This window comes from Lissotriton helveticus, chromosome 7 (assembly GCF_964261635.1).
Source record: "Lissotriton helveticus chromosome 7, aLisHel1.1, whole genome shotgun sequence".
Taxonomy (NCBI): domain Eukaryota; kingdom Metazoa; phylum Chordata; class Amphibia; order Caudata; family Salamandridae; genus Lissotriton; species Lissotriton helveticus.
This window is the reverse complement of record NC_136068.1, coordinates 177,254,365-177,268,417: the sequence shown is the minus strand read 5'-3', so window position 1 is coordinate 177,268,417 and position 14,053 is coordinate 177,254,365. Positions and strand designations below refer to the sequence as shown.

At 44.7% G+C, this 14,053-nt stretch overlaps 1 protein-coding gene across 1 annotated transcript in view; it reads right to left on the bottom strand.

Annotated features, from left to right (window-relative positions):
- The window catches only part of DDX27 (DEAD-box helicase 27), a 238,087-nt gene that overhangs the window by 214,172 nt on the left and 9,862 nt on the right, over positions 1-14,053 (bottom strand). Inside the window, exon 2 of the mRNA XM_078651885.1 lies at positions 1,379-1,516. Within this exon, the coding sequence (XP_078508011.1) occupies positions 1,379-1,516 (138 nt within the window). The remainder of the gene's footprint in view (positions 1-1,378; positions 1,517-14,053) is intronic.

The following is a 14,053-nucleotide window of genomic DNA, read 5'->3' as shown; positions in this document are numbered from 1 at the left end:
AGTGAACTACTCCCCCCCACGAGCCGCCCGAAGAATTTCTGGAGCCTTTATCGTGACCATCTCGGAGTGAAAGCCGCTGAGAGTGCAATGCGCGAGGAGGATGCTGAGGGATTGGCTGGTGGGAACCCTGAAAACAGGATGCCCTGCCGTATTGTGAAGCATGGGAAGGGGGGGTGATGAGCGGCGGTGTGGTGGTTCCGGATTGTGTGTGCTACACACAGGCGACGCACGGCGCAGGGAAACCTAGTCCTCCTATGAGTGGTGACTCAACCAACTAGTAGTCCAGACATTTGTTCATGGTCTAGGCCCCCACTTCATAACACCTCCTCACAGACGGATGGAGGGCAAACAGCAGAGCATAGTTCTGAACATTAGTTGAGGCGGAGCAGGGGGAGGGGGCGGCATTGACATAGGGGTGGAGGGTTGTTGGGGGTTTGTTTTAGTAAGGTATTGGGAGAGGGGTTGGCCTAACGGCTAAGGCGCTCGACCTCGGACCTGGGGATCTGGGTTCGAGTCTCGGTAACGACGCCAAAAACCTCCTGTGATTCTGGGCCAATCACTTAATCTCCCCGTGCCTAAAATGGAAGTGTGTCCTCATGTAACGTAACTCGTTTGTCCTATGTAAAGCGCTCTGATACCTGATTCGGTTCGGGTCTAGTTCGCGCTATATAAAACTCTGCAAAAAAACTAAAAAAAAAAAAAAAATTCCATAGGGGACACGAGACGTTACGCGGTAGCTGGATAGAACTAGAGGCATGAAGGGCGCTGAGCAGTTTACTTTCCTCTTATTGAGGGTGAACGAGTAGTGGGCTATTGGAGTCCTACATATGTCCAATATAAATGCATGATGTTGTTAATGGTGCCGCCGGACCCCTGGGTTGTTGGCTCATTGGCTGTGTATAATTGATAACCTGAGAAATTCTTCTGCTGATTACGCTTCCGGCCTGCGGGTTGTGGCTACACGCTGTGTGTGTCAATTCAACATAATAAAGGTTTTTTCAAACTAAAAAAAAAAAGGATGGGCAGAAAGAGGGTGGAGCTTTACGTCCATATCCTAAATACAGAATGTCTCGAAGACGCAGCACAAACAAGACCTAAAAAGGGTGCAAACAGTGTGTGTGTGTATGTGTGTGGGAGGGAGGGAAAGAAGGACGGGGAGGGTGCGGGGGTAACTGTTACCAAAGCCCAGTTCCCTCTTAGTCATTCTGCTGAAATGGCTAATAATGGTGTGAAACATTCACATTTCTTGTGACTAAATGAAACTCTTTCATGGTGCCCCATTTACAGCTTTCTTAATGCTACTTGATGGACCTTGGATGCCAAACCCCAGTCCCTTAGTAAATACCCGTTGGCTAACCTTGAGCACGTAGCTTCCTACCTTCTTCAGCTGGCGCATAACATCAGCCATCGCCCAGTTATCATCATGCAAACCATCTTTCTCTGTGAAGAAAAAATCCTCATTGAAGTCGGCGCTTCGCTGCTTCTGTTTCTTTCGACTCAAAACAATGGGCTTATCCTAAACAGAAAAACAAAAGTGAACTACTATCAGAAAACATTACAAAAATGTATATAACAGTTCTCACTCTCAAACTCTGATTTCACGGTCAACCTCCCAGTGAATAATGAATGTGGTTGCAGATACTCCTGATCTGGTGGAACCTTAAACCTTGGACTCTTCCCATCATTCCTTTTGGCCTATTACCCAATCCGATACACTTGCAGCCTCAGTGCTCTCCTCAGAAAGATCACTTCAACACTCATCAATCTATTATTTTGCACCTCCAAAATCCCATACCTAACATTTGGTCTACCTTATTTTCATCATGAGTTTCCACCCTATTTATTATCTGCTTTACCTCCATCTCCAGGCTTCCTTTAACAGTCACTACAGTAATCGACCCCATCCTTTCTCAAGCCTCTTTTACCAGTCCACCATGTTGTGATAATAGAAGTCAAAGCATGATTTCTGAAAAACTCTTAAACATTGATTAAAAACGTATTATTAGTATAATATGTATTGTATTCTTCCGTAAAGGGGGTATTCTTTCAGTTTTATCATCCTACTTTATTTTAAGGTGCACTTGTTTTTCTTATTATCAGTGCTTTCCTTTAGGTTTGTATTTATTCTTAAAGCATTTATCTTCCCATCGTGTGTCAGGCCAAAGTTACATGTGAACCCTTTTCATAAATAGTTCTTTTAGTACACAAGTGTGAAGTTTTTTGACAGTTTTTTTTTGTTATAACATGCAGTTTTAAATGCTTGTCTCTACATGGGGTCTTATTCATGGAACATACAAATAGAGGCACAGAATAGCTGTAAAATGTAGGTGGTCAGCACACAACAGGTGTGAGGTAGAGAAATTTCCTACAACAAATTAAACATTTACTTGATGATGAAAGTAGGAATTGACTCTAAAGAATAAGAACAATGCTTTTCTATTATAACATGTTCAATTTATGGATAAGAATTTATTACAGTGGGCGATTTTACTTCCAATATGCTCTTGTAAGTAAGTAAGAAAGTTTATTTTGGAAAATTCATTCCATAAAACTTAACACACCATAAAACAATGATTTAAATGCAATGTTACAACATTGCTAAGCCTAATTGTGATCATTTTAAGACCTAGCATAGCATATCTCTCTTTAAAAATAATAAAATCATAAGATGGCTGCTCTCTTTAAAAGGAAAGAGAAAGTGGAGCAGGTCCAGTAACCCCACCTAAAAAACAGAGTCAAACGTGTGCAAAGGAGGTAAACTGTATAAGAAACCTATTTTGGCCTGAGCTAGAGCTTATGACCTTTAGCTTTCCTTATTAATCCGGCCATAAAAATACATTTGCTCAGAGCAAAGACAATGTCAATAGTTGTGCTACCCTTCAAGGTTGTACAAAGTGGGCAAATCCATTTTCCTCTAGTCTTTGCGTATGCTGGGCAGAAGAATAATACATGGTATATGGATTTATTTGCGGCCAACGAGCAATAGTACATACAGATGAGTGAACAATGCTCCTGTTCTAATTCCATAGGGCAGTAAACAACCCCAGCTCCAGTGTATCATAGCGAAATTTTGGATATAAGGTTTTTGCTACTTGCTGGAGTGGGAGGTCAATAAAAGTTTCATAAAATGGGCGGCCCTTAATAGACAAAATTTGATCTGTCAGCCTACCAAGTGAGGAACTGGGAAAGAGATTATTGTATATGTGATCCCAGGAGAGTTTTTTAGCAGTAGCTTAGAAGAATCCTCAAACGGCGCGGGACCTAACAAAAAGGATCCTTGGTCCAATTTTTCAAACCATTGGTGGACGTGTTTGAACGAGGGAAAAGTAAGCGCTTTGTCGAGGACCAACAATTACTCGACAGCCATCCGATAAGCACTCAACTCTTCTGTGCTCCAGGCCCTCACCCAATACAGAAGGGGCCTTAGTCTGGCTATTTAGCCCACTCTTTTTATGTCAACATCATTAAGGGAGTGCTCAATGGGAGATGGAGTATTAAGCGGACAAACTTTTTTTCGCTTATGGTGAGAGCATCTAGATTAGCATATCCCCAGAGTTCTACCCGTACAACGTCACTGATTGGGCCTTTCGTCTGTAGAGTTCAAGAGCCGGGAGTAGGGATCACGATTTTGTTCCCTGGAACCTCCTGTATATTGCTGAGGCCCGATGTTGAGTCACACCACTTATTTTCTCTATGTGTGCAGATCACGACAATTTACTCTCGAGCACTATGCCCAGGTACTCTGATCTAGATATTCGTTCCAGGTTTTCATTTGCCAGACATAGCTTGCTTAAATGTTTTGTGTGGTCTAACAGTCATAAATTTTGTTTTCGAAATGTTGATCTGGAGGCCCTTAGTTAGACAAAAAGCATTAAAATTAGTCAAGAGCTGCTAGAGGCCCATCTGGAAGATTAAAAGGGTGACATCAGCAAGTAGGAGTGCAAACACCCTAGCCCCGTCCAGTTTAGGTGCATCCAGATTCTCTATGGAGAGGGCTTCCACTAGGTTATTAATATTTTGGGGGAAATGGGCACGTGCCAGGACACATCTTTGCCTCACTCCCCTGGCAATCGGAATTCTGCAAGTTAGTTGCCCTCGTGTTTCTCTACAGACTATAGTGAAGCAATAAGAAACTGGGGAAGGAACCAACACCAGGGAACAGAAGCAACTGAGACATTCATTAATGGACAGCAGTGACAACTCAGATACAATTACATTTAAAGGAGGTATGCAACAAAGGATCAGTAAAGCCTCTAAAAAAAATCAAATAAAATAAAACAGTTCCAATCGTGCTTTTCTTTTATCCCGACCTTTAACTATTGCCTTCTACCTTCCCCTCCTCCACCTGTCAACTCCTGCCACAAAACTCACTCTGAGTAGCACTCTTAAGTTAGCAGCCTTCTTGTGGCCTTCAACTGTGCCGGGAACCCATCTTTCTCTCCCGCGAACCCTGCCCACACACACAGATATACAGCTTTTTCAAGCCAGTAAGGGGCATCTCAATTAGAATGTTTTTTGATTTCTGGTACCTAGGGAAATAAATGTATTGAGTGCAATTATAAAATCCAAATGGTATATGTTAAGTTACTGTGTTTTGGAAAACACTGCAAGGAGAAATCCGTCTGAAGACAGGAAACACAAAGCATATATAAGAGCCTTGCATGAAGGGCAAATGTTTTCACTGTTTGTAGTGGCTTTTAAGTCTCAAGAGGTTAATTTGTACTTGTTTTATATTCCTGCAGTGTTATGCGAACAGAAAATGCCAGAATTGCAGCTATAAAAAGCGCCTTCATATCCCACAGCTTCACCCGCCGGCTTAGATCTATGCTTTTAGTAATAACTTATAAATACAAGAAATGCGATGACAGTTTTATGCATGTACACTTTTGTTTTTAAATTGAAATTCTTTTGTATTGCAATGGTTTTAATTAACTATGCAAATAAACATCTATCTATCTATCTATCTATCTATCTATCTATCCTGCAGTGTTAGACTGGCTTTGATGATCAGTGGAAGACCAGGGCAGTGTCTGGGTCCAAAAAGGTACAAGACTAGAAAATGGAAAGTGTTCATGGCAGTATCAGGGTGATCAAGTATATATGAATGACAGAAGTATATTTGCTTGAGGGCATATATTGGGATAACAAAACAGAAAGGTAGCTGGAGCATGTCCCAGGAATGACTAGCAAAGAAATTAAAGGACTGTGGTCTTACCAGAAAGCAAGCCTCCTTGGGGCGGTAGTGTTAAGTAGGAATATGAGGCAACTGTATAGTATCTAACAGCAAAGCTTAAGACTCGAAAGGGCAATGGTGTGATGAAGGAGACCTGTTAAAAGACTAGTTCAATAATAGTTTTTGCTGATGACCAAGGAGTTGACCAGTGCTTTGGCTGTGTGAAGGAGATGAGAGGGCAAATGTTGTATATGTTCAGGATTTGGCATCCTACTGCAGTGGCAATCAAAAGATTGTGAACGCACAAAGGGATTGAAAATAACATACAGGTTTTTTTGCAGACATGTAAAATTTGGTCAGTCAGAAGGAAAGTACAGCCAGCAGTAAAAGTAGTTGTAAGAGAGCAAGGAAATTATATGAATTTCGACTTATAATAATGCATGAGGGAACGTATGGTCATCTATTGGTGAAATGCTGTAAGATGGCCCGAAACACATGGTTGCAGAAGGGTGAGAAAGTTAAGAGACGAAAATGCACATATAATGATGTCACAAGGGGCTTTGGTGTAGAATGAGAAAAGGAGAGGAAACAATTGAGCTAATGGGGGACACTAACAGGTAGTGGAGAGGAAAGTCATCCGTCAGACTGACAATTACCAGAAAAGGATTGTCTGAGAGGAAGAAAGAAAACATATGCAAGTGGAGCCTGCATTACCCCGGGTCGATGGTGTGTAAAGTAATGTGGTCAACAGTGCTGTAAGATGCCAACATATCAAGGAGGGGGATGGATGAGAGGAGATAGTGGTGTGCCTTAGAGCTGACACAACTGACAAGATTGATAGAATTGAGACTAAATACACATTATTTGAACACTGGAACGTAGGGGGCTCCATTGAAAACAATAAGGCGCTCCGGGCCTCTAACGGCCGATTGAAGCCCTGACCTCCAACATTCCAATGTTCGTTCACAGCTGTTGCTGTGAACAAACGTGTGAAAAGTTAGCCTGGCATATGATGTCCACTAGTTCTAGTGGGCACCTTGTACCAGTCTAATCGACCCTTATTGATGGTGGTTGTAACGTCAACCTTATAGAAAGCTATCCTAGTGGTAGCATGAACCAGCAGTCTTCAGACTAAGACTTCAGTAGGTGAGTTAAGAAAGTTGTTTTACCATATATAATCCTTTGAATACCAAATGAAAGAACACCACACAAGGTATATATCAAATATATATGTATTTAATCTAAACACAACCCTTCTGCACTCTTTATGTTATCCAGAGGTAAAAATACAAATACAAGTCACACAGTTAATACACAATAAGTTGCACAGTATACGTTATGCCCTAAGGGCCTTACTAACCATATACTAAGAAAGTGGTATAAGTACCACGTGAGAGTTAGAAAGCAGGCCTAGGGCCTGTAGAATCGCTGGGGCTACACTAAGCAACCAAAGGTTAAGAAGTAGGAGACCCACGGGAGCCGCGTGCAGTGTCTAAACACAGGTGCGGGTTCCAATTGACTTTGTATGGAGTTCGTAAAAGTTACAAGTTAAGGACACTTCCGGATGGACTAGGACAGAACCCTTTTAGACTTAGGCACTAGGAGGGCCAATACCCTCGAGACTACCAGAGTACTCGTGTTACCTCACCCACGGAAGCCGGGTGCATAGGTGTCTTTTGAGGTCAGGTGTCGTTGTCGTTTTCTATGGAGAGCTGCAAAGAAGTGCTGCAGGCGACCAGAGGAAAAGTGTCCTGGTGGATCAAAGGGTGGATCGAAGATGTGAAGAACCTGAAAGCAGAGGGGACAGAGTCTGGGTCACTAGCCAGTGTCCAGGAAGGAACCAGTCGATGTTGGGTGCTTTAAGGTGAAGAAGGCGAGTTTGTCTCTTCAGCCACAAGGTCCAGGAGGCATCGACGATGACCAGGAGCTGATTCGAGATGTCCCACGATGGATCTAGAGGACTGCAGCGTCGGTATCCGGATTGGACCCAACAAGCCTTGGCAACTGCAAACCACGCAGGATGTCGAGATTGGCTCTGTTGCAGACCAGCAAGGTCTGTGGCGCTTCTCCTTTTTAGGGAAGCTGGAGCAAGCCTGGGGCAACCAGGATCGCAAGTTAGATTCAAGATGGCGTCTTCAGGGGGCTCACTAGCCAACGGGCAAGGAACCGGGAAGACGCGTCGAGCACAAATGTAAAGGCGGGGCCCACGGGACACTCGGAGTGTGGGGGCCTGAGCTTCGGTTCAAATGATGCTCGGGGCTGGGGCTTCTCGTACCCCAATGCACAACTTACTGAAGCTTCAGGAAAGGAGTGCAGGTAGCAAAATGCAGGATGTCCAAGATGTCCGGTCCCACCTCTCTCGTGTCCGCTACGGGTCTCAGCTTTGCTGTGGATGTGGGTCGTGGTCAGAGAAGTCTGGAAGTCCAGTTCTTGAGTCGGAGAGTCTTCGGGTTCCGGCGGGAGTCTTGAAACTGCAGACCGGCAAAGTTTCTGTTGGTGCCTGTTTGAACAGGGTGGTCACTCCTTGACCACAAGGGAGATGTCTTTCGTCTTCTAGTCAGAATAGAATGTCGAAGGTCCAAGAGGTCTGTATCAAAGTTTCATTCCAGGATAATCTAAAGTCCTGGGGACACAGCTCCTATACTTATACTACGGATGGGGGCTGGATTACCTGACTAGGTCCCTCCTATGGGTGGACCTGAGAACGAGGTGGTTACACCCCTTTCCCTTTGTCCAGTTTCGCGCCAGAGCTGGTGCTGGAGTGCCCCAGCAACTGGTTTGAACCGGGCTATGCATGGAGCACCTTGTGTGCCCCAGGCAGTGTCTAGATGCATTCACTGAATGCAGCCCTCCCTGCCCCAATACACAAAACCCCTGTCTGGGGACAGGAAACCTATTGTCCAGGCCGCCCTTGCTGGAGTTTCCCCCAGCAACAGGAGGTCAGACTTGTGTCTGTGGCAGCAGCATCCATTTTGTGATGCTAAGGCTCTGTTTAACTTTAACTGGGTAAAGCAGTAACATACATGTCTTTTCCCTCTAGAAGGGTGGAATGTTACACCCGCCACCAGAATTGGTGGGGGGGGGGTAGTATTCCAAAGTGCTTGACACCTTACACGACATGTTTTGATAAAGCCAAACCAAAGTTATCCAAACCAAAGTTAGCATTAACCGCGAGGATTATAATGCACTTAAGAGTATATGGTATGGCTAGATCATAGAACAGCTATAAGGAGAGGGTTCCGAAAGCTGCAGAGGGGCTCAACTCATGCTAGGGCACCCTCTCACATAAAACCAAGTGTTCTGCCTCCAGCATTGTCGAGGCCTACCATAGGAGTGGCTTATAGGTGTATATGTGTCTACACGTAAAGGAAGATGTAGGTATACTATATCTAAGTAAGGGGTGATTACACCACCTTACCCAGGCTGTGTGAACAGACCTGTGGTGTCAGTTTGGAAAGCAAACCAGGGGTGGCACAATACTGCAGCCTCTGGTAGGCCTAGGGTGCACCTATGCCCTGGTTACCTAGGGTACACTACACAGGGGCTCACAAGGATGACCCAGTAACCAATCTGGTATGTACCTTAAGTACATGGAGTCCATTTTATAGAGAAAGCAGATAGCCTGGGGCCCTGAATAGCAAGGTGCCAGGCCAACTAAGTCGAAAACCAGCAAAATACCAGGAAAAAAGTTAGGGTAACCATATAGTCAGATTCCACCCTCCTACAAAAAGGCCTCACAGAACCCTAGTGGATTTCAATTCCCTTGGGCTGAGGCCTTAGTTTTACAAATTAGAACATTCTGTGTTCTAGGGGCAGACTGGTCTAATGGCCTTAGAGCCCTCCGTTTGGCATTATTGAGAGAGAAAAAAATCCTGGTTGGCACAGTGGAGAGTAGTGACTTGTGAATATGCAAGAAATTATTTTAAACTAGTATTACAAGCAGTATAAGTGAGGCTGCTGCAAAATGAAGTAGTATATGCATGTGCAATAAGTAATGAGAATGTACCTAGTGTAAACATTTTTGTGTGTTCATTAAATGGGGGCACTTCAGAACTCACATATGACACCCTTACATTATCTCTCAAAAAGAATACATTTTTGTCACCATGAAGCTTTAAGGGAAACCATAAACTAAAGCCTGGTGAGGTGGCTTTTTTCTTATATCACTCCCTTTCTCTCTTCCATTCCCCCTTTTCCCTCTTTCGGGCAGTGATACCTCAAGGTCAGCATTAATAATTCTAGAATATTTATTTTTGTTAAAGGTGGGAGGCAGGAGGGTTGCAGTTAGATGCGGAGTCCTGGTTCTCCAAACCCCAGAGCGATGGCCCAGGAAAAGGAGAAAGGCGACAGATACATGAAAAGAGTCAAAGAGATGGCCCAGAAGGGAGAATGTTATGTGGGAGCAAATTTTTTTGTTTACAAATGGGCAGTTTCCTCAGAGCTACTCATAGGCGAAAAGTAACATAAGGGGGCTCATACTTTTGCTTAGGACGAGCCTGGGACGCGCATGCCCTGCAGCATGCTGTATCGGAATATGGAGATGATGGCCCACCCACCCAGTCTCTGTCCATATTTGTCATTGGCATGTGTCATTGCACTTCGTAAATGCTGGCTTCGGATTCATTAATAGGCTTGTTAGTCCCTCTTTAGTACTGCCTTGCTTTCATTTGTAGCCTCCCGTGAGGACTAGCCCTTTTACTTCGGCTGTTACACGGTACATCTTTTTAGGTCTCGCCTAGCGTTGCAGCGCAGGCGCTGCTCGCTTTGCGAGGCATGTTATATTAGGGTATTTTTTTTAGAAGTGGTGTGGAATCCCCACCCATATTTTTAATTGGCTGGCGTCATCGTCCATGGTAAATGCTGGCTTCCGATTGTTGATGAAGCTTCTTAGTCCCTCCTTGTTACTGCCCTGTCTTCTTTTGGGACCGCCCATCAGGACTGGATCTTTTACTTGCTGTGTTACACTGTCGGTGAGCACTATTTTGGCAATGGCTGCCGCATGTTTATTTTTGCATCGCGCCTACACTTTAGCAATAGCTGCCGCCCCACCCCGTGCGTGCTGTGTGGGGCAGCAGCTATTGTAAACTGAAAGCGCAATGCAAATCTAAACAAGCGGCTGCCTTTGCGTAATGCCGACAGCTTGTTTTAGATACCTGCAGCCTGGAGCCCAGGCTGCCATATCCATCCAAGTGAGCCCTGCCCAAAGACAGCCTGAAGACCCCCGTGAGTCGCAAGAACCCGATTACTTTTGGTACGTAGGCAGGATTCTGCGTGACTGGATTCCAGCTCACGCAGCACCCTGCTGGCATCCTCCAGCCGAGAGCCACCAGACTCATACCTTCGTCATCAGCTCATCATTTTCTGCTCCCCCAGTGTCCCTTGTCCGGTGCAAGACCCTCACCCGCCCCAGGTATCGTCAGCCATCACCGCTGAGTGCTGTGTCCGATCGTCGTGACTCCCAGTCCGCTTCCTCCACCTCTGTCCGAGCCCTCCGAGTCGGTGAATGTATGACTCAGTGACCCTCCAAGCACATCAGCTTTAATGGTCGGGGTTCACCTGACACGCTGCGCACTGTTCCTCTCGGCTGCTGCAATTACCAGGGACAGATCACGCGATAGTAAGGGTGATCTAAGGTGGCAGTAAACAGACCCTGTCGGGTTACTGATGTATGCCTGCCAGCCTGACTCATGGGCTGCAAACACACTGCTACATGGACAGCCAGAGTGAAATATGGCTTTGGGCAGCGACTACTGTTAATATATGCGTAATGTATATTGTAAATAAATGTAAGCAATTAATGTATATTGTAAATAAATGTAAGCAATTTACGAAAGCACCCAGAGTGAGTGTTTTTGTTTTGCATGTATATGGAGACATTTAACAACAAAAGGAGAGGTAGGGAGAATGAGGCACTCTCTTAGTCCCCGGTTAGTTATGCAAAAACAAGAAAAGAGAGGTCAGATCAAACACTTGATCAATCTAAGCGTAATCTATACAGACCACAATTCAAGGAGTCAACACAAGATTAGATTATCACAGCCGATTTGGGTGATAAAGAAAGCCCTCACACACTGACCTAGTCAGTGTCATGCTTCATCATCGGGCCCCACCGAAAGAGGCCGAATGCCTCTTCGGTGTGCTACGACGCCAGAAAGACTGCGGAGCTGGTTTTGTGTGTGGAGGGCGTGCTCTTGTTTACAGTGAAATATTAAAAGTGCCTAAAAAAGGGTATCGAAAAAATATTTAATAAATGATCCCTGAGGCACAAAGTAAAGAGTATTACGTGTCTGTATTTACATGCCAAGGTTCAAGATTGGTAAAATACAGAATATACTCAATTTCTTTCAGTCAACATGTTTCAGCCATAAGGGTGGTATATTACCGTGGCATTCTTCAGGACTATACCCCGGCGGTATGGGCTCTCTAATCACCCACCCTGACCTGGGGACGTGAAAGTGAAAATAAAGAGTGAAAAAAGTGCATACAAATATTGGAAGAGTAAAATACTCGATTCCAAAAAAATACTCCGTAAATTTGGAGTGTCACTGCACCTGTAAAGTGAAAAAACACACAGACAAACAGAAGACAAACATGAACATTGTTAATATGAGCCTTCCTGAGTAGTCATAGTGCTCCATGATGTGTGGCTCAAGTGGTGTTCCCAAAGTAAACATAGATTTTATGCACCATCCAAATAGCCCCTAGAGGATGATAGCAGATAACTCTGGGAAGTGATGTGCTAGAGGTGTGCTATTTACAAGACAAACGATTAAAAATGGGGGATTAAAAACGCGAATGCGTGTACTCCTTATGAAGGGATCAATGGACCTAAAGGTCTGTGCCCCTCAAGTTGGTAATAGAAGGTACAACTCTCACTTTCAAAAGGGGCGCTACTAGCACCATGAAAACTGAAACTGAAAGCTTTTTTCGAAGGAAAGGATGACCCGAACGAGGCTACAAGAAAAGGTGATACAGGTTTGAGACCAAGTTCAACCTTCACCCCTCCTCCTCACACCACACCTGCAGCGATTACTACCTTCGAGCAGGCTGTGTTTAAAGACCTAGAGTCCTGTGAAAACCCCGTGGTTTTCGGTAACTTCAGCACCGCTGAGTACCAAGCACTGCAACAACTGCAAAATGACAGTACGATCACCATTAAGCCGGCCGATAAAGGTGGGGGCATTGTTATCCAAGACACTGCTGACTACGAGAAAACATGCTACCAACTGCTTGGGGACACCCGGAACTACACCCCATTAACAATAGACCCCACTGCAGCCCTCACCAGTAGGATCACGACCCTTGTTCAACATGCAGAGGAAGAAGGACATGTGTCTAAAAACGAGGCGGCGTTTCTGAGGAATTCCAAACATGTAATTCCATATTTTTACACATTACCAAAAATGCACAAAAACAGACTTCCTCCACCAGGTCGCCCCATTGTCTCGGGTATTGGTTCCCTCCTTGAGCCCCTATCCGAGTTCTGTGACTACTTCCTGAAACCTTTGGTGCAATCCACTCCAACTTACCTGAAGGATACCAAAAGTCTCCTACGCCTACTATCAGATATAACCTTCCCTGAAAATTCAGTCACTCTCGTTACCCTGGACGTTGAAAGTTTGTACACTAGTATCCCCCAGGACGATACGATCAGAGTCCTGGGAGAATCACTAGACTCCACCGAATGGGATTATCAAACACCTAAAGCCTTCATCATTGAGTGTGCAACAATTGCCCTTAAAGAAAACTACTTCTCCTTTAAAGACAAGCTTTATCTTCAATGCTCAGGTACCAGCATGGGCAGCATTTTTGCTCCAAGCGTGGCGGGGTTGTATGTAGCAGATTTTGAAGCTAAATACATCCTACCCACCTCCCAATCTTTTTCATCTTCAATGCTCCTGTGGAAGCGCTACATAGATGACATCTTGTTACTATGGACTGGGAATGACACCGATCTCGATCTATTCCTTAACTGGATTAACACTCTAGACCGGAACCTGCGGTTTACAAACACCAAGAGTAGATCTGAGATTGTCTTCCTTGATGTTGAGATCTCGGTGCAAGGAACTGGCCTTAGGACTAAGACACATCATAAGCCTACTGCAAAAAACAACCTCCTAGAGTTCAGTAGCTTCCATCCGCGCCCTTTGAAGGAAAACCTCCCCTATGGGCAATTTTTGAGACTTAGGCGCAATTGCACCTCCCTCTCGGACTTCAAAGAACAGTCCCTAAGCCTCACTGGGAAATTGAAAGACAGAGGGTATCCGGCACCTATCCTGAGCAAAGGTTTCAAGAGAGCGAGGAACCAACCAAGAGAAGCACTACTAGAGGAGAAAGTCATCAACCAGAGAACAATACCCCTCACGTGTGTGACAACATACAGCAGTTTGTCTAACATGATGAAAAAATCCATCAATAAACATTGGAATATTCTGACCTCTTACAGAGAGAATTGGGAGAAACCTCTTTTTTCTTTTAAAAAAGGTCGTAGTCTAAAGGACGCTCTGGTGCACACCCGTCCTAAAGAAAAAGTCTCTGAACCCACACCGACAGTCACCAGCGCTTGGGGTATGCCCAAAGTTGTGGGGCATTTCCCGTGCTCCAATTGTAGTGTCTGTCACCTGACAGAGGCAACTAAAACTCTTTCACTTGAAGCAGGCAAAGTATGGACCCAAAGGGAACATACTAACTGTAACACCATGAATGTGGTGTATTTGATCACGTGTCCATGCCAGCTACGGTATGTTGGCATGACAACGCACAGAATAAAACAACGCATCTGCGAGCATCGGAGCAATGTCCGATGCAAAAAACTAACTACTAAACTGAGCCGCCACTTTTTGGACAGTAACCATACTACAAATGACATGAGGTGGACGG